At 47.9% G+C, this 25584-nt stretch overlaps 2 protein-coding genes across 2 annotated transcripts in view; one reads left to right on the top strand and one right to left on the bottom strand.

The window, feature by feature from the left end:
* Positions 1 to 2419, top strand: part of ndst2a (N-deacetylase/N-sulfotransferase (heparan glucosaminyl) 2a) — a 630597-nt gene extending 628178 nt beyond the window's left edge. The window contains exons 16-17 of the mRNA XM_072491345.1: positions 130 to 232; positions 919 to 2419. Coding sequence (XP_072347446.1) covers positions 130 to 232; positions 919 to 1044 — 229 coding nt within the window. The 3' untranslated portion in view covers positions 1045 to 2419. The remainder of the gene's footprint in view (positions 1 to 129; positions 233 to 918) is intronic.
* Positions 2271 to 25584, bottom strand: part of zswim8 (zinc finger, SWIM-type containing 8) — a 199523-nt gene continuing 176209 nt past the window's right edge. Inside the window, 7 exon segments of the mRNA XM_072491513.1 lie at positions 2271 to 3307; positions 9927 to 10105; positions 12598 to 12720; positions 16878 to 17051; positions 19589 to 19763; positions 22426 to 22926; positions 24471 to 24694. Of these exon segments, the coding sequence (XP_072347614.1) occupies positions 3101 to 3307; positions 9927 to 10105; positions 12598 to 12720; positions 16878 to 17051; positions 19589 to 19763; positions 22426 to 22926; positions 24471 to 24694 (1583 nt within the window). The 3' untranslated portion in view covers positions 2271 to 3100.

The following is a 25584-nucleotide window of genomic DNA, read 5'->3' as shown; positions in this document are numbered from 1 at the left end:
GGGTTCCTTGGATGGATTGGTTGACTGACTTACTTTCCTCGTTCTTCTCGAAGTTAGGTTGTACATTTTATTGAATTGCGTTTCATGTCAAAAATCCACCTTCTAAGAACCGCTCCCTCTCCCCTTCAGGTATGACGACAACAAGAATTTCTGGTGTCAGATGGTGGAAGGTGGCAAATCAAAGTGTTTGGGAAAAAGTAAAGGGCGAAAATATCCAGAGATGGATTCATCGGTGAGTGTGGAGAAAAAAAATTGTAATCCTCCTACCACACCTGTAAGACTTTCAAAATCCCTTATAATTAAAAACCAGAACTCCGCTAATTTGGTCACCACAAGGCATTGGGAGCCCTGCTCTCCTAGTTTTTCAAACTGTTCATGCCTCTGCAACTTCCAGCCAAATATAAACATTGGCAGGTAATGCCCAATTGCTCGGCGTTTGATTATAAGAGACTGATAACTAATGTTAAGTCTGGGTGTTGACTCAGAGCTAAGAAGACCGACAAATTGGATAATGTTCCTGTACCCTTCTAGCACAGGGCTAAATCGCTGGCTTTGAAAGCAGACCAGCAACACGGTTCAATTCCCATACCAGCCTCCCTGAACAGGCGCCGGAACGTGGTGACTAGACTTCACAGTAACTTCATTGAAGCCTATAAGCGATTTTCATTTCAGCATCTCCAGAACATTCTTTGATAAAAGCCTCTTCCTTCTGCATAATTGCCTGATTGCATCCTGCACTGCTTTTAACCACATTGAAGGTTAAATACCAGCTATTTGGGCATTTAACAAGACAATGTTAAATTGTACTTTTTTTTAATGTTTCCAAGATATGAGACAATTTATCCTTTAAGCCTTGTCCACTTAACAAAAGGGAGAGATCCCTCAAACTAATTCTTGCTTTTTGTTTTTATTTCCTAGTCCCGGACATTCCTGACAAGTTACTACAGGGAGCACAACATTGAATTATCAAAACAGCTAAACAAATTGGGACAGTCATTGCCCAGTTGGTTGAGAGAGGAACTACAGCACAGCAGCTGGAGTTGAGAGTGTGGTCAGTTTTGCCATCACTCTTCGGATACCTTCATGTCGACTGACCTCCCCTTCTTTCATTTTACCAACTCCAACTCATGTGACGCAAGCCAGCGTGTTCAAAGGAGGCAATGGAATTTGACGCGATTCAAAGTTCCTGAAGGCCGATGACCTGCAAAAGGGGGCTTGACATAGCAACGGGAGATCAAAAAGCTCCGAGCTGGGTGTTGGTTTTGCAGGGAGCAGGAGCACTCTGGTGAGCAATGGGGACCATTGTTCACGACGGCATTGGACTTTCCCTAATGCTGGAGAAAGACGACCCCCCCCACCCTCCCCCAAAGAAACTGACCCCTCATAGTGAAGAAGTGTATCCTCGCGTGTCAAACTGTGGAATGATCGTTACATCAGCTGCTTTTACAATGGCCGTGTGTGCCCACTAAACATTGTCAGGATTAGTTTAGGCCGTGCATACACCAATTAATTACTAAACATGTACATAGTCTCCCTGAGGCAATAATAATCTTCACCTACAATCCAGAGAAATGGGCATATGTGTGCACCACACAACTGAACAGGGCCCACTCCTCCGATAGTTACCTCAAATTGTTCACGATGTTCCACTTTTACTGTGTCGTTGGGAGATGGCATTTAAAAAATGTGCAACTTTTGTTTAAAAGAAAATCAGTGTTGGTGTGAAAAATGTCACCTTGCTTTTAAGCATGGGCTGTTAAAAGTTACTCTATATATACAGTTGCTACATTTTTTAAAAAGGCAACAACCGGTTTGTAAATGGGCTACGGTGAGGATCTCAGCTTTCGTACATCTCCGAGAGGAGAGCGCGCGCAGAAAGCCCCCTTTTTATCTTTTGACTCGTTCCACCTCACAGTACGTTTCACCTATTGTGTCATTCACATTGAATGATGTTATTGGAGAATTTTACTCTCAAGAGGCTGAACATATTTTCTGAGATGCGTCAAACAAGTGGATTGAGTTTTTTTTTTTCGGTGTAAATTTTGTGGTTGATGTGATGTACTTTGCAAGGCCTTTTAAAACTCTCGCCAAGGTAGCTAGGCCAAACTTACACATTAACTATGTACAAAAACGATCCAGCCTAGCTAGATCGGAGGTGCCGGGAAATCCTCACTCAACTGTGAATGTAAAAGCCAAAAAAAAAAAGAAAAGCTAAAATCAGCAAGATAATTATTACCTTTCTTATCTTCAGTAACTGCAATTTAAGCATCTCCATTCCAAAACCAAGCATTTAATATAGGGCCTTTACAAGCAGAGTACTGCATTTTTTTTGTGTACTTTAATCAAAAATAATTGTGTATGTATTCAACACAGCACAGAGAATGGTTGGATAATAAAGTTTTTTTTGTTGTCAACAAAACTACCCACACAAAACATTCATGCAAGTTTCCTAGCACAGACAGCGTCAATACTACCTGTGTGGCCTTTTGAGGAGGGGGAAGATGTGGATCGAACGTAAGAACAGATTTTGTAAAATATTAACATTTGAGGAGGAAGACAGAAAATACACAACGAGGGGGTCAAAGCAGAAAAACCTACAGAAGCTGATTTTGTAACACTGAAAAATGTGTCAAAGCTTTAACTATCCCAGAGGCACTGGAATCTGAATATATAATTCTTTTAAACAATTGAAAACTTTTTTTTTTAAGTATGAAAAAACATTAATATTGAAGAAACAAAAAAAAAGAAAAATTCCGATAAATAAAAACCACAGCCTGTGTTCCAGGGGTGGACTTCTCTCTCCGGAGCTAGCAGTGTCCATTTCACCCAGTTACACTAGAAACACACATGTACATGAATAATAACTACCTCATACAAAAAGTTGTTTTTTTTGTTGGGGGGAGGGAGGAGAAAAAAAGGGTTTGCTCGTGAAATCTGGCGGTAATTCACAACCCCAAAACAAACTATTGTGGATTTCTGACATTTAAAACCTTATTTTGAAAGGAGGAATGTAGCAGTAAAGGGTCCGGAGAAGAGTGGTTTAAAAAGAGGGTGGGGGGGGAATTAATATTAAACCTAAAGCTGAACAAACCAACAGACATCAAGGAGAAAAGGTCGCCATTTCCAATGAGATTCTTTGCCACAAGTCCTTCGTTTGACCCTTTGCACGTTTTAGATTCTGGAGGATCTCGTTGAACTGCATCATTCCAACTGGCGTCAAGCAGAAGGCGCTGCGTGCACTCCGGATGATATTTACAAAATCATCGTAATCTGCTGGTGCAATGTGGTACAGTCTGTACTGGATGCACTGTGAAGAGAGGGGACAAGACAGGCAGACGTTTTTGAAATATTCGCAGGCAAACACACTTCTCAGAAAGGTGTATTTTCTAATGTTACAGCAGGCAGCCATCTCGCCTCGTTGAAAGGAGCTATCCAAATTAGTCTCTCTCTAATGTTCACCACATTACAAGAAGGATGTAATTTTGCTGGAGAGTGCTGAGAAGATTTGCTAGAATGTTGCCAGGGCGGCACAGAGGACCTGGTTCGATCCCAGCCCCAGGTCACTGTCCCTGTGGAGTTTGCACATTCAGAGTGCAGGAGGAGGCCATTTGGCTCATTGAGTCTGAAGCAGCCCTTGGAAAGAGCATCCTATCCCCGTAACCCACCCCATCTTTTTTTGTGGACACGAAGGGCAATTTTAGTATGGCCAATGCACTGAACCTGCACATCTTTGGACTGTGGGAGGGGAGAACATGCAGACTCCAGGCAGACAGTCACCCAAGCCAGGAATCAAAACTGGGACCCTGGAGCAGTGAAGCAACTGTGCTAGCCCCCATGTCTGTGTGGGAACACACCCCAAATGATGTGCAGGGCAGGTGGATTGGCCACAATTAGTTGCCCCCTTAATTGGAAAAAACAGAATTGGGTACGCTAAATTGATTTTAAAAAGCACTGCTGTCTGAGTTTGGTCCCAACCTCGGGTGACTGGAGTTTACGCGTTCTCCCCATGTCTGCCTGGGAACAATGAGCAAATAAGACCGATTCCTTTTCGACTCCAAGCACTGAAAAGGTCTGCAATATAACGCTGGATCTACTATTCACCATCATTCACTGGTTGCAGTAACAGGACTGGTCAGGTTTCAAGTAATAGCACAGGAATTCAAAGACTGGTTTTGTGGAGAAACAGTGGCGGACAGACAGAATTTTAATTTCTCTGCACTCCCAGCTAACATTCTTTAAAGATCTGCCAATTTTTGCAAGGCTAGCTTTGTTAATTCGCAAGTGAAACCTCGAGCCACAATTACTCGTCGCGACACTTTCCCTCTCGCACTTTGTCGATAAAACCGTATCTGTTAAAGAACATCAGATGCAACACAGCGGAATAATCTGCTATCTCCGCGACACGTTTTAAGACCGCAAGTCTGTGCACACTTCCCTACAAAACCGTACGCCGTCACATTTTTGTCAGACTTTTGTGTCAACTTTCTCTGTTAATGACTGCGTTCACATTTATAATGGGGGAGGGGGCGGCGAACGGCCTCTGGAATCATGACATACTATAGACAATTGGCTTTGAAGTCGGAATACAGAAAAACTCAGTACCTCAACTAACCAGACTGCCTGATCTCCCAGATGACTTCACAGCATTGTCATAAGATCATGAGAAATAGGAGGGGTAGAGAGCCAGTCAGTCAACAAGATCACGGCGGATCTCATTGAGCCCACAACATTTTTGCTCAACAGAGAAATCAGTCAACGCCACTGCTCTCTCTGGAAGAGAATTCCAAAGACCATCGACCCTATCGAGAGAAGCAGTTCTTCCTCATGGCCATCTGAAATGGCAAGCCATTTATTCTGAAACTTTGCCACTTCCCCCCCAGTTCTAGATTCCCTCAGAGAAGCATCCTCTCAATGTTGACCCTGTCAAGGCCACCACCCCCCCCCCCCCCCAAACCCGGATTTAATGTTCCAATAAGATCAACTCTCATTCTTCCCAACTCCAATGGGCATCAAAAAGAACAAAGAACAAAGAAAAGTACAGCACAGGAACAGGCCCTTCGGCCCTCCAAGCCCGTGCCGACCATGCTGCCCGACTAAACTACAATCTTCTACACTTCCCGGGTCCGTATCCCTCTATTCCCATCCTATTCATGTATTTGTCAAGATGCCCCTTAAATGTCACTATCGTCCCTGCTTCCACCACCTCCTCCGGTAGCAAGTTCCAGGCACCCACTACCCTCGGTGTAAAAAAACTTGCCTCGTACATTTCCTCTAAACCTTGCCCCTCGCACCTTAAACCTATGTTGACCCCTCTACCCTGGGGAAAAGCCTCTGACTATCCACTCTGTCTATGCCCATCATAATTTTGTAGACCTCTATCAGGTTGCCCCTCAACCTCCGTCGTTCCAGTGAGAACAAACCGAGTTTATTCAACCGCTCCTCATAGCTAATGCCCTCCTTACCAGGCAACATTCTGGTAAATCTCTTCTGCACCCTCTCTAAAGCCCCCACATCCTTCTGGTAGTGTGGCGACCAGAATTGAAGTCGGGCATCGGCCCAACCTGCTCAACCTTTCCTCATAAGACAACCCCTTGATCCCAGGAATCGGCCGAGTGAATCTTCTCCAAACTGCTGGTGATACAAGTGTATTCCGCCTCGAAGTGAGGAGAACAAAACCGTACACCGCACTCTCGTTAGAGTCTCACCAATGCCCTGTACAGTTTTAGCAAGAATTCCCTAGTTTTATATTCCATCCTCCCTGCCCTGCCCCCTGTTATTTAACTATGAATAATAGGAAGTTCCAATATTAAATAGAAATGAACATAGAACATAGAAAATACAGCACAGAACAGGCCCTTCGGCCCACGATGTTGTGCCGAACCTTTGTCCTAGATTAATCATAGATTATCATTGAATTTACAGTGCAGAAGGAGGCCATTCGGCCCTTTGAGTCTGCACCAGCTCTTGGAAAGAGCACCATACCCAAACTCAACACCTCCACCCAACACCAAGGGCAATTTGGACATTAAGGGCAATTTATCATTGGCCAATTCACCTAACCCGCACATCTTTGGACTGTGGGAGGAAACCCACGCAGACACGGGGAGGACGTGCAGACTCTGCACAGACAATGACCCAAGCCGGAATCGAACCTGGGACCATGGAGTGTGAAGCAATTGTGCTATCCACAATGCTACCGTGCTGCCCTTAAGAACAAATAAATCTACACTATATCATTTTACCGTCATCCATGTACCTATCCAATAGCTGCTTGAAGGTCCCTAATGTTTCCGACTCAACTACTTCCACAGGCAGTGCATTCCATGCCCCCACTACTCTCTGTGTAAAGAACCTACCTCTGATATCCCTCCTATATCTTCCACCTTTCACCTTAAATTTATGTCCCCTTGTAATGGTGTGTTCCACCCGGGGAAAAAGTCTCTGACTGTCTATCTATTCCCCTGATCATCTTATAAACCTCTATCAAGTCGCCCCTCATCCTTCTCCGCTCTAATGAGAAAAGGCCTAGCACCCTCAACCTTTCCTCGTAAGACCTACTCTCCATTCCAGGCAACATCCTGGTAAATCTTCTTTGCACCTTTTCCAGAGCTTCCACATCCTTCCTAAAATGAGGCGACCAGAACTGTACACAGTACTCCAAATGTGGCCTTACCAAAGTTTTGTACAGCTGCATCATCACCTCACGGCTCTTAAATTCAATCCCTCTGTTAATGAACGCGAGCACACCATAGGCCTTCTTCACAGCTCTATCCACTTGAGTGGCAACTTTCAAAGATGTATGAACATAGACCCCAAGATCTCTCTGCTCCTCCACATTGCCATGAACTCTACCGTTAACCCTGTATTCCGCATTCATATTTGTCCTTCCAAAATGGACAACCTCACACTTTTCAGGGTTAAACTCCATCTGCCACTTCTCAGCCCAGCTCTGCATCCTATCTATGTCTCTTTGCAGCCGACAACAGCCCTCCTTACTATCCACAACTCCACCAATCTTCGTATCGTCTGCAAATTTACTGACCCACCCTTCAACTCCCTCATCCAAGTCATTAATGAAAATCACAAACAGCAGAGGACCCAGAACTGATCCCTGAGGTACGCCACTGGTAACTGGGATCCAGGCTGAATATTTGCCATCCACCACCACTCTCTGACTTCTATCGGTTAGCCAGTTCGTTATCCAACTGGCCAAATTTCCCACTATCCCATGCCTCCTTACTTTCTGCATAAGCCTACCATGGGGAACTTTATCAAATGCCTTACTAAAATCCATGTACACTACATCCACTGCTTTACCTTCATCCACATGCTTGGTCACCTCCTCAAAGAATTCAATAAGATTTGTAAGGCAAGACCTACCCCTCACAAATCCGTGCTGACTATCCCTAATCAAGCAGTGTCTTTCCAGATGCTCAGAAATCCTATCCTTCAGTACCCTTTCCATTACTTTGCCTACCACCGAAGTAAGACTAACTGGCCTGTAATTCCCAGGGTTATCCCTAGTTCCTTTTTTGAACAGGGGCACGACATTCGCCACTCTCCAATCCCCTGGTACCACCCCTGTTGACAGTGAGGACGAAAAGATCATTGCCAACGGCTCTGCAATTTCATCTCTTGCTTCCCATAGAATCCTTGGATATATCCCGTCAGGCCCGGGGGACTTGTCTATCCTCAAGTTTTTCAAAATGCCCAACACATCTTCCTTCCTGACAAGTATTTCCTCGAGCTTACCAATCTGTTTCACACTGTCCTCTCCAACAGTATCGCCCCTCTCATTTGTAAATACAGAAGAAAAATACTCATTCAAGACCTCTCCTATCTCTTCAGACTCAATACACAATCTCCCGCTACTGTCCTTGATCGGACCTATCGTCGCTCTAGTCATTCTCATATTTCTCACATATGTGTAAAAGGCCTTGGGGTTTTCCTTGATCCTACCCGCCAAAGATTGTTCATGCCCTCTCTTAGCTCTCCTAATCCCTTTCTTCAGTTCCCTCCTGGCTATCTTGTATCCCTCCAATGCCCTGTCTGAACCTTGTTTCCTCAGCCTTACATAAGTCACCTTTTTCCTCTTAACAAGACATTCAACCTCTCTTGTCAACCATGGTTCCCTCACTCGACCATCTCTTCCCTGCCTGACAGGGACATACATATCAAGGACACGTAGCACCTGTTCCTTGAACAAGTTCCACATTTCACTTGTGTCCTTCCCTGCCAGCCTATGTTCCCAACTTATGCACTTCAATTCTTGTCTGACAACATCGTATTTACCCTTCCCCCAATTGTAAACCTTGCCCTGTTGCACGTACCTATCCCTCTCCATTACTAAAGTGAAAGTCACAGAATTGTGGTCACTATCTCCAAAATGCTCCCCCACTAACAAATCTATCACTTGCCCTGGTTCATTACCCAGTACTAAATCCAATATTGCCCCTCCTCTGGTCGGACAATCTACATACTGTGTTAGAAAAGCTTTCTGGACACACTGCACAAACACCACCCCATCCAAACTATTTGATCTAAAGAGTTTCCACTCAATATTTGGGAAGTTAAAGTCGCCCATGACTACTACCCTATGACTTCTACACCTTTCCAAAATCTGTTTCCCAATCTGTTCCTCCACATCTCTGTTACTATTGGGGGGCCTATAGAAAACTCCTAACAAGGTGACTGCTCCTTTCCTATTTCTGACTTCAACCCATACTACCTCAATAGGGTGATACTCCTCGAACTGCCTTTCTGCAGCTGTTATACTATCTCTAATTAATAATGCCACCCCCCCCACCTCTTTTACCACCCTCCCTAATCTTATTGAAACATCTATAACCAGGGACCTCCAACAACCATTTCTGCCCCTCTTCTATCCAAGTTTCCGTGATGGCCACCACATCGTAGTCCCAAGTACAGATCCATGCCTTAAGTTCACCCACCTTATTCCTGATGCTTCTTGCGTTGAAGTATACACACTTCAACCCATCTCCGTGCCTGCAAATACTCTCCTTTGTCAGTGTTCCCTTCCCCACTGCCTCATTACATGCTTTGGCGTCCTGAATATCGGCTACCTTAGTAATTAGTAATCTTTAAATGAAGACTTTAAAGGACTTTGCACACCTTGGTCCAAGGAAGCATGACCCCACTTAGTCTATTCTTTCAATTCTTTAATGGGGTGTGAACAACGTTGGTTGTCCAGCATTTATTGCCCATCCCTAATTGCCCTTGAGAAGGCGGTGGTGAGCCCCCTTCTTGAACCGCTGCAGTCCCTGTGGCGTAGGTACACTCACCGTGCTGTTCGGGAGGCGGGGTTCCAGGATTTTGCCCCAGAGATAGTGAAGGAACGGCCGGTATATTTCCAAGTCGGGGGCAGCACAGTGGCGCAGTGGGTTAGCACTGCTGCCTCACGGCACCGAGCTCCCCAGGTTCGATCCCGGCTCTGGGTCACTGTCCCGTGTGGGGTTTCCACATTCTCCCAGTGTCTGCGTGGGTTTCGCCCCCACAACCCAAAGATGTGCAGACTAGGTGGATTGGCCACGCTAAATTGCCCCTTAATTAAATTAATTGGGTATTCTAAATTTAAAAATTTTTTAAAAATTCCAAGCCAGGGTGGTGAGGGCCTTGGAGGGGAACCTCCAGGTCGTGGTGTTCCCAAGCATCTGCTGCCCACGGTGGTGGAGATCGCGGGTTTGGAAGGAGCTGTCGAAGGAGTCTTGGTGATTTGCTGCAGTTGGTACACTGTGCGGCGATGGTGGAGGGAGTGAATGATTAGACATGTGTGGACTGGGTGCCAATCAAGCGGGCGGTTTTATCAGCGACACGCGCAGAACGCAGCACTTGGTCTCAACGCCCCACGTACAAAATCACAGCAGTTTGCCAAGTAAAATAAATACCTATGCATGAAAGCTTTTTACCTGCATATATGCTTGTTGGCATCTCTGGACAAGCTGGTGGAACGCTGGGGTTCGAAGGTGAGCGTGTACATGAGCGGGATTAAGGCGTTGCAGGGCCTCCATGATTATCTCCTGTAGCACAAACGGACTCAACACTCCTTTGGCTGCACCCATGCAGAACTGATAGACGTAATTCACACCTGGTGACACCAGGGACAAAAGAACATGTCTCAAAATTCTCAACCTGCAGCTCCGAGCAGCCACTGCTGTGACAAAAGAGGGCTAAAATGATGGCCAGTTGCCAGCAATCGCCCAGCAAATGTCTTAAAGCCTTTCACTGACTTGCTAACGTTCCAAATAAGCTTAGCTTCACACCAAACTGCCAGGACCATATAGCGAGAGCATGGAATTTATCAAAAGAAAAGTCATCTTTATTCAACACAATGGAATCCCCAAAACATTGGGGCATCAGCAAGGCTAATTCACCAGGCAGATCCGCCCATTTATCTGTTGCTCAGGCGTTGATGGCCCCCACCTTACACGGAACCCGCAGTTAGCATCGCCGACCCAGAACTGTCTTTCACACTACTTTTGTCACTGGAGATGTTATTTTTCACCTGCTTCTTCGCAAGTGGACAACTTCCAAACCTCCCCTCCCACCCCACAATGTCCTTCCGTAACATAGAATTTGCAGTGCAGAAGGAGGCCATTCGGCCCATCGAGTCTGCACCGGCTCTTGGAAAGGGCACTCTACCGAAGCCCACACCTCCACCCTATCCCCATAACCCCTTAACCCAGTAACCACGCCCAACACTAAGGGCAATTTTGGACACTAAGGACAATTTATCATGGCCAATCCACCTAACCTGCACATCTTTGGACTGTGGGAGGAAACCGGAGCACCCGGAGGAAACCCACGCACACACGGGGAGAACATGCAGACTCCGCACAGACAGTGACCCAAGCCGGGAATCGAACCTGGGACCCTGGAGCTGTGAAGCAATTGTGCTATCCAATATGCTACCGTGCTGCCCTAACCTGGGAATCCTGCAAAAGTGGAGACCATTCAGCCCATCGTGCTTCTTGTCCTGGATCTTGGAGACATTTCCCGTTAGTCCGACACCCCATAGCCCCGGAAATCTCTCCTTTCCAGTTACAGTGAAGGAGGCGGCTTGATGTAGGAGATGCTACACTTTCCCCCAGCCTGCCACAAAAATCAGTAAACTCTGCTCAACCTTTCCTGCAATGATGAGGGGAGCGCCAAAATCAACGTGGGCGCGGTAGGGGTGAATGGTACCCTGCCCACTCATCACCACTTCAGCCAGCTGAAGATGCTGATGCCTCAACGGAGAGGTTAAGGGGGCTTGGGCCAAGCAACAGGTTTGTGGGCGAGAAGGAGTTGAATTTTCCCAATGAGGATATCTATCCGTGTTGGCAAGGGTGGTTGTGTAGCGGGGGCCAGGTTGAAATCACCAAGGACAGTGCATCAGCAAACCTTGAATAAAAATTGTAACAGCCTCAACAAATCCTTCTAGCTGCCGAATAAATAAGAGCCTGCGAATTATTTTAAAACAGAAGCTGAATATCAAGAGTGTTAAGGCTATCAAAACCACTTGTAGACCACACAGATGTATGCTAAACTGAGCAATTAGTTAACTCCTATTTTCTACGGACACCAGATTAACTAGTCCGGGATCAAGGGTAATAACTGGATCATTTCCACGTTTGACATAAACCCAGTCTGTCTGACTGGTAGTCGGTATTAGGGGTATTACGGTACCTAGGTTGAGGCTGTAAGATCATTGGTGTGGGAGGTACCTGAGACAGGAAGATCATTGGTGAAGCCTGCCTGCTGGTTCCGCCCAGTAAGACGGAGTATAAGAGCCTGTGTCTCCCTAGCAGCTGCATTCTGTACCTGCGCTGCTCGGGGAAACATCTAGTCCAATAAAGCCTTCAATTTGCATCCAATCTCGCTTCTGGAGTCATTGATCGAGCATCACTGACCTAGTTGGTACTACACCTGCCTTGGTCATAAGGGTTCTGATCCTGAGCACATATTAAGGCTGCCATTTTGCAGAACTGAAGGGGGTGCTCCTTTGTCACAGGATCCCTCGTTCAGAAACAGAAAACATTAAACAACTAAGTTCAAAAAAAAAAATTTTTTAATTTTTTTTTTTTTAAAAAGAGTACCCAATTCATTTTTTCCCAATTAAGGGGCAATTTAGCGTGGCCAATCCACCTAGCTTGCACATTTTTGGGTTGTGGGGTGCGAAGCCCACGCAAACACGGGGAGAATGTGCAAACTCCACATGGACAGTGACCCAGAGCCGGGATCGAACCTGGGACCTCGGCGCCATGAGGCTGCAGGGCTAACCCACTGCGCCACCATGCTGCCCTAAACATTTAAGTTGATGGCAAATAGCTGAGACACTGGCATTCTCAAGTGTATACAAATGTTTCCTCGCCCATATATTTTGTAAAACAAAGAGAAAGGTGTTCTCCCAATGTCCTTGGCCAATATTCAACCCCAACACCAGAAGAACAGATCAACTGGCCATTCATTTCACTGCTCCTAATGGGTTAATTTTAACTTTACGCTCTTGCGCCTCAAGTCCCTGGCCCGGCAGTCGCTTGCGTATCTTCCAAATTAAGGCTCGTGTCCCAATGCGTTTGTTTCAAAAGTCATCCTTACCCAACCTTGTTGCTAATCCCAACAACCATTTCACGTCCTCGGTGTAAGGTGGACTCCTCGAGAAGTAATTGTTCGGGTGATCATTGTGAGCTCGTCTACCCAGCATTTCCAAAGCCAGCATTCCTGAAAGGGACAAACGCAGCTTCAAAACCAGCATTGCAACAATAAAATCCACATGAGAGAGAAATCTGAGAACAATAACTGTGTGAAAAAGCATTGGTCAAAAGGGGAATTCAAATTCACAGCAAGCGGGAGTTGTATTTATACAGTCTCTTCACAATCGTTGGAAATCTAAGGATTTTGAGACCAATTGAGAACATTTAAACTGGAGTTGGATGCAGAAAATGCTGGATGAACTCAGCAGGTGAGGCAGCATCTGTGCAGAGAGAAGCAGAGTTAACGGATCAAGGCGGTATGACTTCTCTGAAGATGAGGAGTCATACCGACTCGAAACGTTAACTCTGGGCACGATTTATGGCCTTGTCCCAGACGACTTGGTGTCAGGACTAAGCCGTTGAATCACGCAAGAGGCCTCTCGCGCGATTTGCGATCCTGGAAACACCTTGCCAGATTTAGCGGAGTCTTGCGAAATGTCGCGGTCTGGATCTCGCCCTCACTGGCTGTGATCCAGATCGGCATATTTAAATGAGCCATCAGGCTAACATAAATATGCGTTTGTGGGATTCGCCCGGCACCGAACGGGAGCCTTTCGCCAGGGCGTTGTGTGGTTTCCACAAGCGTGGCACCTGGGAGAGGGGTCGCCCAGGCCTTTGGAGACCCCCCCCCCCGGGTGGTCGGGTACAGGGCAGGGTGGCATCCTGGCACCACTAGCCTGGAAGGGCCTCCTGGGCACCCTGGTACTGCCAGGCTGGAAGGGACACCATCAGCCTGGCAGTGCCAAGGTGGCACTGCCAGGAATCGGACTTGGAAGACATTACCAGGTGGCGGTGCGGGGGGGGGGGGGGGGGGGGAGAAATCAGGTGGTGTTCCCGGGGGCCTCCCGAAGGTTGGGAGGGGGGGGGGGGGGGGGGTAAGACAGAGACAGGGGCAGCCAGACAAAAGGGCGCACCGATTTGCAAGGAGTCTTTCGTACTGGGCTCGCCAGCAGGAAATTCCTCCAAGTACAACCTCAGCGGAGAGAAACTCCCTGAAGCCAAAACAACACGGCCACCGGGAAACACTCCACTAAACGCATCATAAACCAACTGTCCAGCCAAGTGAGTTAAGCCAGCCCCTAATGTCTAGGATATTGGGAGAACACCTTTCTCTTTGTTTTACAAAGTATATGGGCGATTTCTAGCATCTGTGGCATTTTGCTTTTCCATCTGAATTAGAGCCGCCTTTGTAGCGTAGGAAGGAAAGTAGCCAATTAGTGCACAGCAAGCTCCCACAAACAGCAATGTGATAACGACCACAATCTGTTTTTGCGATGCTGGCTGCCAATTGGCTATCCTCGGGATGCTCCATCGCTGCAACCCAAGACGTGGCTCCTCCCTCTGCAACTGGATCCTCGACTTCCTGACCCACAGACCCCAATCAGTCAGGATAAACAACAACACCTCCTCCACGATAGTCCTCAATACCGGGGCCCTGAAAGGCTGCTTACTTAGCCCCCTACTATACTCCCTGTACACACACAACTGCATGGGAAAATTTGACTCCAACTCCATCTACAAGTTTGCTGATGACACGACCCTAGTGGGTCAAATCTCAAACAACGATGAGTCAGAGTACAGGAGGAGAGAGAGAGAGAGCCTAGTAGAGTGGCGTAACAACAACAATCTCTCCCTCAACGTCAGCAAAACTAAGGAGCTGGTCATTGACTTCAGGAACTCCCCTGTCAGCATCAATGGTACTGAGGTGGAGGTGGTCGGCAGCTTCAAATTCCTAGGTGTGCATCTCAATAATCTGACCTGGTCCACCAGTCAACGCGACGACCAAGAAAGCACAGCAGGGCCTATACTCCTCAGGAAGCTAAGGAAATTTGGCATATCCACATCGACTCGTATGAATTTTTACAGGTGCACCATAGAAAACATCCTATCTGACTGCATCACAGCCTGGTATGGCAACTGCTCAGCCCAAGACGGTAAGAAACTACAGAGAGTCGTGAACACAGCCCAGTCCATCACACAAACCCATCTCCCATTCATTGACTCTATCTACACCTCCCGCTGCCTGGGGAAAGTGGACAGCATAATCAAAGACCCCTCCCACCCGGGTCATTCTCTCTTCCAACTTCTTCCATCGGACGGAGATACAAAAGTCTGAGAACACGCACTAAGAGGTTCAAAAACAGCTTCTTACCCGCTGTTACCAGGCTCCTAAGTGACCCTCTTCACACAAATCCAATCCAAGGCCAAGGTAGAATTGAGGGATGTGATGGGGCAGCATGGTGGCATTGCTGCCTCACGGCGCCGAGGACCCGGGTTCGATCCCGGCCCCGGGTCACTGTCCGTGTGGAGTTTGCACATTCTCCCTGTGTCTGCGTGGGTCTCACCCCCACAACCCAAAGATGTGCAGGGTAGGTGAATTGGCCACGCTAAATTGCCCCTTAATTGGGGAAAAAAGAGAATTGAGTAATTTATTTCTTAAAAAGAATTAAAGGATGCGGGAAGCGGGCAGGAAAACGGATGCCGAGGTCATATTGATCGGCAAAGCTGCCTCAACGGACGGCCCGCTCCTACACCTCTTGTGTTCCTCAGGGATAAATATTGACCAGGGCAGAAGGGGCAATCGTAGAATGGTTACTATACAGGAGCCTTTCTGCCCATCCTCTCCCTGCTAGCTCTCTGTAAAGAGCACCCCAGCCAGTCCCACTCCCCAGCCCATTCTCTGCAACCCTGAAGATGTTCTCTCGACAGGTTCGTATCCAACTGCCTTCTGGGACTAGTACACCGGCCTCTGCCACACGCTCGGGCAGTGCGTTCCAGATCAGAACCTGCTCATTGTGTTCCAAAGGTTTCCCCTCACGTCGCTGTTAATTCTTTTGCCAATCACCTTCCCCTCTGCTTCTGGACCAATCCACCAAATGAGAGCAGTATCTCGCTACCTCCACCTCATGAGCATTTGAGCCCCCCTATCAAATCTTTCAACCTCAAAAGGAGAACAGGCCCCAGCAAACACAACATATCTCTGATCCTTTGCATCATCCAAGCTTTGCATTAAAACAAAACGGTTCAGCTGGCAAAATAGTTGCCCCAACTTCGACCAACCAAGGCTCCTTCCCTTGGCAAGCTTCAGATACACAGGAGCAGAAATAGGCCATTCACCCCTTCAAGCCTGCGCCACCATTCAATCAGAACATGGCTGATCTCTTCCGGGTCTCAAATCCACCTCCCCACGTTCCCCATATCCCTTTCGTAAAAGAAATCAGAAATTTACCCATCTCCTTCGTGAAACCATTTAATGACTCAGATTCTACCGTGTTATGGGGCAGGTAGGCCATATAAGTTCACTGACCTCTGCCCTACAAATTATCCTCTATTACAAAGGGTTTGAGTAAGGTGACCTTGCTGCAATTATATAGGGTTTCGATGAGACCCCGCCTCTGTACAATTTTAGTGTCCTTGCTTAAGGAATGATGTGGAGATGCCGGCGTTGGACTGGGGTGAGCACAGTAAGAAGTTTTACAACACCAGGTTAAAGCCCAACAGGTTTGTTTCAAATCACTAACTTTCGGAGCGCAGCTCCTTCCTCAGGTTGCTTAAGGAAGGATAGGTTTTACATAGAACATACAGTGCAGAAGGAGGCCATTCGGCCCATCGAGTTTGCACTGACCCATTTAAGCCCTCCCTTCCCCCTATCCCCGTAACCCAATAACCCCTCCTAACCTTTTCTTTTGGTCACTAAGGGCAATTTATCATGGCCAATCCACCTAACCTGCACATCTTTGGACTCTGGGAGGAAACCAGAGCACCCGGAGGAAACCCACGCAGACACGGGGAGAACGTGCAGACTCTGCACAGTCACCCAGCGGGGAATGGAACCTAGGACCCTGGCACTGTGAAGCCACAGTGCTATCCACTTGTGCTACTGTGTTTTCCTTCGAGGGAGTGCAACAAACGTTCACCAGGCTGACCAGAGATGAGAGAGATGTCATGATTGGTGTCCTGGCCAATGTTTATCTCTCAGTCAGCATTATGAAAAGTTATCAGTCTTTTTGCATTGTTGCCACCTTCCCTCCCACACAACGCCCCATCAACCGCAAAAACATTTCTGGGCCGTCTGGAGATCATCTGTCGTTGTGTAATGCAGGGTTTATTTGAGTGTGCACTTACCAACTCTGTAAGCTGAATGCAGGTAGTGCAGCCCTTGAGGACTGACAGGCTGCGAGTGCTGTTCATCTTCTGTAGGGAAGGTTGGGGCTACTATCGAGGGGCCTTGTGTTGTTAAAGTTGGCATTGATGCTCCTTGAACAGCCTGAAAAGTGGTCCCAGCCTGCACACTGGCAACTGGAGGCAGTGGAGAAAGAGAGAGACAACTTTAACCATCATATTCAATGAATAACCAGCCAGAACGCCAAAATAAGCTAAAACTGCAGTTAGATAAAATGCAACACATTTATTTCTCGAGTATTGTTGAAAAAAAAGTGACATGCCGTCGAAGCTTTTCATCTGGCACTGATCGGGATAGTTTTGCAAGAGTAGCAAATCTCAAAGACAACAAAAATGTATACTGCACAAGAAGAGCATGGGTTGGCAAGCGGACTCTAATAGGCAAGAGGCTGGCCATGGGGAATGCACTATGGGGGCAGTTATCTGCCAAGCTTTTGCTTAAATTCAAAGCAGGCAGGTCAACTGTGATTGGTCAAAGCACTGCCATGAGGGAATGAACCAGGAAATGACTGGCCCTAAAGCTTTTGCTTAGTTGAGGAAGTGCAATGCGTAGACATCTTCTTTGTATTTGCTGAGGGCAAGGCCCTGTGCGAGAATATATGCAGCTTTCAGCATGGGCAAGTGAGCCACACTGCCATCCTGGCTGATAATCTTAAATTGGTCATCAGTGCAATTCTGAACGCGATCAGGATTGTTCACTCAGTGCTGTTCAATCCAAAACTTCAAAGGCAAGGTTTCAGCAAAACGTTTCGCACTTTTATCAGTTTAGCTCTTCATCAAGATTACAAATTGAATTTAGCATTAGAATAACTAGAAGTCCCGATGAACTATTCAATGTCTTACTCCCTTCCAAGCATGATGTGGAGATGCCGGTGTTGGACTGGGGTCACAGTGAGAAATCTCACAGCACCAGGTTAAAGTCCAACAGCTTTGATTCGAATCACTAGTTGTTAAAAGAAGCACCGTGGAGTTTCCACTTTGGACACCGGAGAAGAATTGCACCCAAAATACACTTGATCCGTTTGCATAATCACGAGTCACGATCTTCACTGAACCAGTGGAATAGAACTATTTGAGAACCATCGTAATAGAACATAAAGTGTTCCTGGATCACCTGATGCAGTTTTACGAACTCAGCCGAAAACTGGTTTTGTCACCAAAAATGAAACATTCTCAAATGAGGCTGTCTGACTCTTGGGCCATGAGAAACTGGATATAAAAGTTACTGATAAACGTCAAACTGAATTGTTTAATAGGTTGATCAGTGTACACTTTCTTAGTAAAATCATTTTTTTTAAATATGAAAAGAGCTTTGCAACATTTTTTCTACTGCCGAAAAAAAGAGCATAATTTAAAGAGCCTTCCTGAGCTTGCATCTGGCAATGTGGCCAGCCTGGTCGATAATTCAGCTGAACAGAATCATGTGGAAGATCACAGAATGCACACACACACATGTGGTTTTGACGGGGAAGGCATGCAAGGGGGGTTTGCATATCTTCCCCGTGTCTGCGTGGGTCTCACCCCAACCAAAAAGATGTGCAGGGTAGGTGGATTGGTCCTTCATTTGAAAGAAAAGAAATTGGCACTCTAAATTTTTTTTAAAAGCTTAAACGCGATTACTGTATATTTATACCAAGAGAGTGAAGTGAAAGATGATGGTCGGGATTCTCCGTTACGCGGGCCGGTCAATGGGCTTTCCCATTGTGTGGCATCCCCACGGGCATCGGGAAACCCCCGGGCGTCGGGAAACCCCCGGGCGTCAGGAAACCCCCGGGCGCTGGCAAAACGGAGAATCCCGGCTGATGTTTCCGAGAGGGTTCACACTTAATTCAATTCCATGTTTCAACTGCTGCACAGGTCTCTTCGTGGCATGAATTTAAATAACATCGCTTTCTTCAGCCATCAAAATACATCGGCTACAAAGCTTTGTAAACTTTCAAATATTTCCTCGCTGCCTGGAATGTGTGTGTGTGTGTGTGTGTGTGTGTGTGTGTGTGTGTGTGTGGGGACTGTGTACACCATGTGTGTGTGTGTGTGTGTGTGTGTGTGTGCTGGACTGTGTACACCGCGTGTGTATGTATGTGTTGGACTGTGTACACCATGTGTGTACGTATGTGTTGGACTGTGTACACTGTGTGTGTGTGTGTGTGTGTGTGTGTGTGTGTGTGTGTGTGTGTGTGTGCGTGCGTGTTGGACTGTGTGCACTGTGTGTGTGTGTGTGTGTGTGTGTGTGTGTGTGTGCGCGTGTTGGACTGTGTGCACCATGTGTGTGTGTTAGACTGTGTGCACCAGGTTTGTCAGATTGTACACCGAGATCTGCTTCACTGGCGGTTATCCCACCTTCAGGCAGGAGAGGGAGCACTTGCCACAGAGGGAGATGCACCAAGTGTACAATTCACTTCCCTGCTCCCCACGTCTATTTGCACCCATGGGACATTCACTCACTTAAGCCCAAGGCAAAGGTGAATTGGGGGGGGGGGGGGGGGGGGGGGGGGGGGGGGAACGAGAGAGAGAGAGAGAGAGACCAGAGTCTGCAGCTGCATTAACCTGCTCAGGAGCACACATTTCAAAGCACTGTTCTAGAGTTCACCACACATCCATCCATACACACACACACACGTTAGCCACTTTAGGCATTGAAAGATCTCGCGTACCTGCTACAGTTGATGCCAGGGGCAGGTTTGGGTCTGTCTGGTACGGATGCACTGCCATCGGTGTCATAGTGGGCACAGGAACCCCTGCGAAGGTCACTGGTGGAGCTGCCATGGCTGGATGCGTGGTGGTTGCAACTGTGTAAGGGTACTGAGCTCCAATAAATGCCGGATGCATCTAAACAGATAAACAGACCGGTCAATAATGCCACACCACCGCTTCTGCTGCCGATAATTCGGTCAGCAAGTCTTCAGTCCGATTAGGAGCGTGTCCCAGCTCCCACTGCCCTACATCTCAACGTGCAGAATGTTTGCGTTTGGTCACATCAATTAAGATCCTGGGGTGGACTCAGAAGAGAGTCCCAGGACTCTCAGCTTGTTGGGACAGTTGAACCCGTGCTGTCCTTCTGAATGGCTCCACAATCTAACCAGAATCCTGTTTAGTTAACGTTACTTAAATAATGTCTGTCCGTTTGTCCGTCGCCAAATGCAACATTTGCCAAGAACCAGTGAAAACGGGCAGGGATTTAAACTTTATAAACAAAAACAAAAAGAGTCCGTAATATATATATGTATAAACGAGTGGAAGGCAGGTTCAGTGTGATTAAGACAGCTAAGAATGGATATGTCACACCCAACAAAAAAAAAAAAAATCAGCATTTTGAATGTCATGTCTTAATCCGCCGATTTTAAATAATCCAAATGTAAATGTCTTTTTACAGAACATGCAGAAGAATTATTTGTCGGTGATGGGGTGTGTTTCTGAGTATTTTGTCAAAACATTGCATTCAAAATGGGGGCTACTGGAGTGTGGGGTGGATGGGTGGGGTGGTGGGGAGAAGTGTAAAGGCAGACTGGTTCTGCCTTGGTGGGGAGGACGAGAAGACATGTATGTACAATAGATCAGAGAACGTGGAGATATTTCATTCAGACACGGGGAACATTTTAGCTACATTGCCAACCTGATGAATGGAATCACTGCGGAGAGTTGATGCCTCGTGCGCGAGGCTGGAGTTGATTCAATTGAAAGTGGTGCACAGGGCGCACTTAACGAAGGCGAGGACGAGCCGGCTGTTTGAGGGGGAGGCGGAGGACAGCTGCAAATGATGCTGGAGGGGGCTCAGCTAATCACGCCCATGTGTTCTGGTCCTGCCCGAAGTTGGAGAAAGTTTGTGGATCATTTTTTAGCACCGTGTCAAGAGGTCGTACACGTAGATTTGGAGCCTGGTCCCCTAAAGGCCATATTTGGGGTGTCGGATCTGCTGGAGTTACAGACGGGAGCGGGGGCAGATGTGTTAGCCTTCGCCTCGTTGATCGCTCTCAGGCGGGTCCTGGTGGGGTAGAGGTCAAACCCCCCCTCCCACCCTCCCCAGTGGCTCGGCGTGACTGGGGGAGGGATCTAATGGAGTTCCTGTCTTCGGAGAAGGTGAAGTTTGCTCCAAGATGGGCAGATGAGAGGTCTCACCAGAGATGGGGTTTGTTTATCTTACACTTTGGGGTTCTGGTTGTCATCAAGCGGTTGGGGAGAGAGAGAGAGAAGGCGGGGGGGGGGGGGGGGCAGGGGCAGGGGTTTGTGTTCATTCTTTGCAAAGATGTTAAAATATTGAAAATTTGATTAAAAATATTTTCAAAAAGGTATAATTTCTCTTGTGGATGATTCAATCGCATGTGTTCCTGTTGCTATGATCAGCCAAGATCATAATGAATGGGGCAGCAGGCTCGAAGGGCCGAATGGCCTCCTCCTGCTTCTATTTTCTATGCATGTTTCTATGTGGCCCGCTTGGGGATTTTGATAATGCTGTTTTAAAATGTTCCTATTCGTTTTCCTGCGCTCAAAAAGAAGTCTCGAGGGCTTATGAATGAGTGCAGTTAATAGAAACCAGCCCTGGTAATGAACTCATTCTGGGAGTATGTGGTCAGCATCGTCGGTGGGGCTCGCTTCTGGTGCGAATGTTTGCGGAGAATAGAGCTGGGATTTTCACAATCTGTGCTTAGAGTTGCCTAAACATTTGGGCGGGTAATGCTGGGAAACGCAGCAGCGATACCAGCTTTGTTTTAGTCCGCTAACTCTAGGTTTCCTGGGATGTTGCAGAAGGCGGTGTAGGCAGACTTCACATGCAGGAAGGAGAGTTATTTAAAAAGAAACAATAGCTGCCTCTGCCTCAAACAAAAATGAACGTTGATTAAATGCTCTTTGGCCAAGGTCAACTAAAGAGAGAGAACAAAGTACAGCGACAAGTCCCTCTCCCGGGCAGCGGCAAGTCCCTCTCCCGGGCAGCGGCAAGTCCCTCTCCCGGTCAGAGGGGGCACTGTAGAGATTCGATTCTATGATTCGAAGACTGAGAGTGGACCAACAGCAGAGAGAGAGGGCGGATTTGGGGAGGATTGAGAGTGTGGGCAAAGGTTAGGCAAACCAGGCTGGGCGGAGGCTAGTTCAGGAGAGAATTATATAGTTTTTTTTATTCACGGGATGTGGCTGGGCCAGCATTTATCGGCCGTCCTTGAGGGCATTTAAGAGTCAACCACACTGCTGTGGATCTGGAGTCACATGGAGGCCAGACCGGGTAAGGAGGGCAGATTTCCTTCCCTAAAGGGCATTAGTGAACCAGATGGGTTTTGACGACAATCGACAGTGGTTTCATGGTCACCTTTTAGACCTTTAATTCCAGTTTTTATTGAATTCAAATGTCACCATCTGCCATGGCGGGATTCGAACCAGTGTCTGGATTCCTAGTCCAGCGACAATACCACTTCGCCACTGCCTCCCCTTATAAAAAGGGCATTTATACCAACCTCCCCCTCCCTAACCCTTTGAAATGACCGGCACCGTATTGAAGTACCTGAGGATAGGCAGCTCCAGCAACAGGAAAGATGGCAGGTCGAGGGACATGTTGTATCGGATGTCCAAGGTAGGCAGCGTTACAGACTGACGGTATGTGAGTTTGGATTGTAGTGTAGGGATGGGTCAGGGCCGGGTTGGTTGGGAAGATCTGTCCATGGGGATGCGCGATTGCTGCCCCGGCTATGGTGTGCTGCTGGAACATTGCCGATCCGACGGTGATGACTGGCACCACGGCGGTCGCCGTCACCGTGGCCGCCACCGTCACGGTGGCCGAGCCCTCAGTCAGCGGCGAGTGTTCCGTGGCGGCCCTCCCCGCCTCGTGGGAGCCGCGGCCGCCGATCGCCGATATTTCCCGCTGCTGCTGTGAGCCGCCGCCTGCTGTTTGCTCATAGAGCCAGTACCACTGATGAGCAACCTCAAAGAGCACCTCGGGGTAAACACCGCCGCCTTTGGCTGCTTCCTCCACTGCCATGCAAGCCTTCTCCAACATGGTGTTATCCTGGGGACCAGCAGCATAGAAGAGAACATAGAGAGCACAGGGTGAGGCCAATTAGTCCAGACACGACAGTCACATTGGATTGACAAAAATCAATAAGCTTCACTCTCTCTCTTACACACACAAACAATGCATCGACCACTCGACCAATGAATATGCAACTTAGTCACGATTACATTGACGTGAGGTTACAAGGGCCAGTTAAGGAAGGTTAGCAGGTGATGAGAGATCTCTACCCAACCCTCAGATGCACCCAAAAAAAAAAAAAAACCACAACGGATTTGTTATTGGCGTGCGGAAGAAGGGGAGTGGGGCGAGAGACAGGAAAGTGGGGTCAAGGCCACCATGATATTAAATGGCACAGCGGGTTCAAGGGGCAAAATGGGCGACTCCTGCTCCTCGCGATCCAGTGAGGTTTAGGGGTTATCGTTTGTCGGTCTTTGAAAGAAGAGGCGTGAGGTACTTAGAATTGTCAAAAAGCGGAAAGCTGAGTTTTTATTACTGATTGGCAGGAGGTGACGTCACTGGAGTGGACAGCAGTTACGGCCCATTCCGAATTGTGCGGGAGGGGAGGGTGTGGAGGGATGAGATGGGGGGGGGAAAGGAGGGGAAAGAGGTAGAGTGCAGGAGGGGGGGGGGGGGGGGGGCACGGAGTCGGCGGTGAAGAAAATCCAAACATTATATATCCAAACCCTTAAGTCCCACTGAAATGGCTCAGACACGCAATGAATCGCTTTGCTAAGCAAGCCCAGCATTAATAGCTGCGACAGACAACTGAGAGTTGCACTGTTTTTAGCTGATACCAGTGCACAAAGAATCGCAGAAGATAAAGTGGCTGACAGGATTCATATGACTGATGCACGTATGAGCGGGTTCTTCCCGGAGGTGGCGAGTAGGTGAGAGAGGTGCGAAGGGGGGGCCTCATGCATGTGGGCTTTGGTCCTGCCCGAAATTGGAAGCCGGTATTTGAGACACGGCCGAAGGTTGTGGGGGTGAGGGTGGAGCCGTGCCCTTTGGTGGCATCCTTTGGTATTTTGGAGCTGCCAGAGGGGTAGGGGGCCGATGTCGGGGCCTTCGCCTTTCTGATTGCCCGCGACGAACCCTCACGTTGTTGGAGGTCGGCGGGGACACCGGGAAGGGGGGGGGGTGTAGAATTTCTGCAAATGGAGAAAATTATGTTTGACCTCAGGGGATTCTACACGAGATGGAAGCCGTTTGTCTCGGATCCAAGACAACTTCTCTCCTCAACCGTGAACTTTGCCGTGGGATCTCTGATCCACAGGAGAAGGCAGCCGGAGTCTTGGATTAACTCCTAACGTAAAAGGGTGGCACCTCTCACAACGCAGCAGTCCCGGAAGGCTGTCCCTCGAGTGGCAATCCAGAGAATGAAACCCAGGAGAAACAGGAGCTACCAACTGAACCAAGCCAACGCCCAACATGCATCGTGTCCACACTGATTAGGTTATTGAATTATATGAGATTAATTACATCATACGGTTAATTGGAATAGAATCAGTGGACTTGTCAATATAGTGAACTGAACATACTTGCTCCTTGCATTGAACCAATGCCCGTTGGATCTCGTTAGGATTCAGGGCGTGAGCGTGGGGTAGGCAACTCAAAGCCAACTCTGCTGCCGCTCGCACCATGTTGGGATCCCGGGCGCGCGATGCGCGGTCAGCCAAAGATGCCACCTCCGGAGGGGTGAGGTGACCGTCCCAACATTCCACCAAAATGTTCAGAGCCGCACTGCCTATTTCCATCGCCTGGCCTGTGGCATGTGAAGAGAATTAAAAGCAACCATTAAAAACGGGGAGAGGGAAGGAGAAATTCTGAAATGGCCCAATTCTCTCGACCGTGGGCTGAATATTACTGGAGGCGGGCAGCTCCCCCCTCCCCATCCCGGTCTGACCTGCCCTGTGACCATAAATCTCTGTCGGTGGGTTAAAGTGGGAGCTGAACCCCGTCATTTCCACCCTCTAAAGAATTTAAAAACAAAATCAGGCTCCCTACTCCCACCCGACTGCCCACACCAACCGTGTTAGGATATCGACAACATATTGCCAGGGCCAATTGGCTTGGTAACAAGCCTAATTCTTTGTTAATTTTTCCAATTGAGGGGCAATTTAACTTGGCTAATCCTGCACATTTTTGGGTTGTGGGGGCGAGACCCACGCAGACACCGGGAGAATGTGCAAACTCCACACGGACAGTGACCCGGGGCCGATTTCGAACCACTGTCCCACCGTGCCGCCCAACAAGCCTAATTGACGATTGTGTGGGTGAAATCCAAGCTGGGTGTGAATGTGGTGGGTGGGAAACTGCCCTATTTGACACGCTCCGTCACCAAAAACACACCCAGTTGGGGCACTTAAATGCAGCCGTGTGTGTCTAACTGAGACAATGGTTACTTGTCAACATGGTTCATTAGTGTGGTAGAAAACGGGTTTGTGCCTCAGCTTCTCTGTAGATCAGTGACCAACTCACTGGGAGCTGGATATTTTGGTAAACACTGACATTAAGCTACTTTTTACACCTCCCAGTAAAGGAGCAGATTTGAAAGTCGCTCATGGAAGGGGGAGCGGAGGAAATATCAATACACCCAAACCAATACTCCAGAATTAGTCCAGAGAATTATCTTGGGCTGCATTTGAGTCAACC

Source organism: Scyliorhinus torazame, chromosome 28 (assembly GCF_047496885.1).
Source record: "Scyliorhinus torazame isolate Kashiwa2021f chromosome 28, sScyTor2.1, whole genome shotgun sequence".
In the NCBI taxonomy this organism is placed as follows: Eukaryota; Metazoa; Chordata; class Chondrichthyes; order Carcharhiniformes; family Scyliorhinidae; genus Scyliorhinus; species Scyliorhinus torazame.
This window is presented reverse-complemented; position numbering and strand designations above follow the sequence as displayed.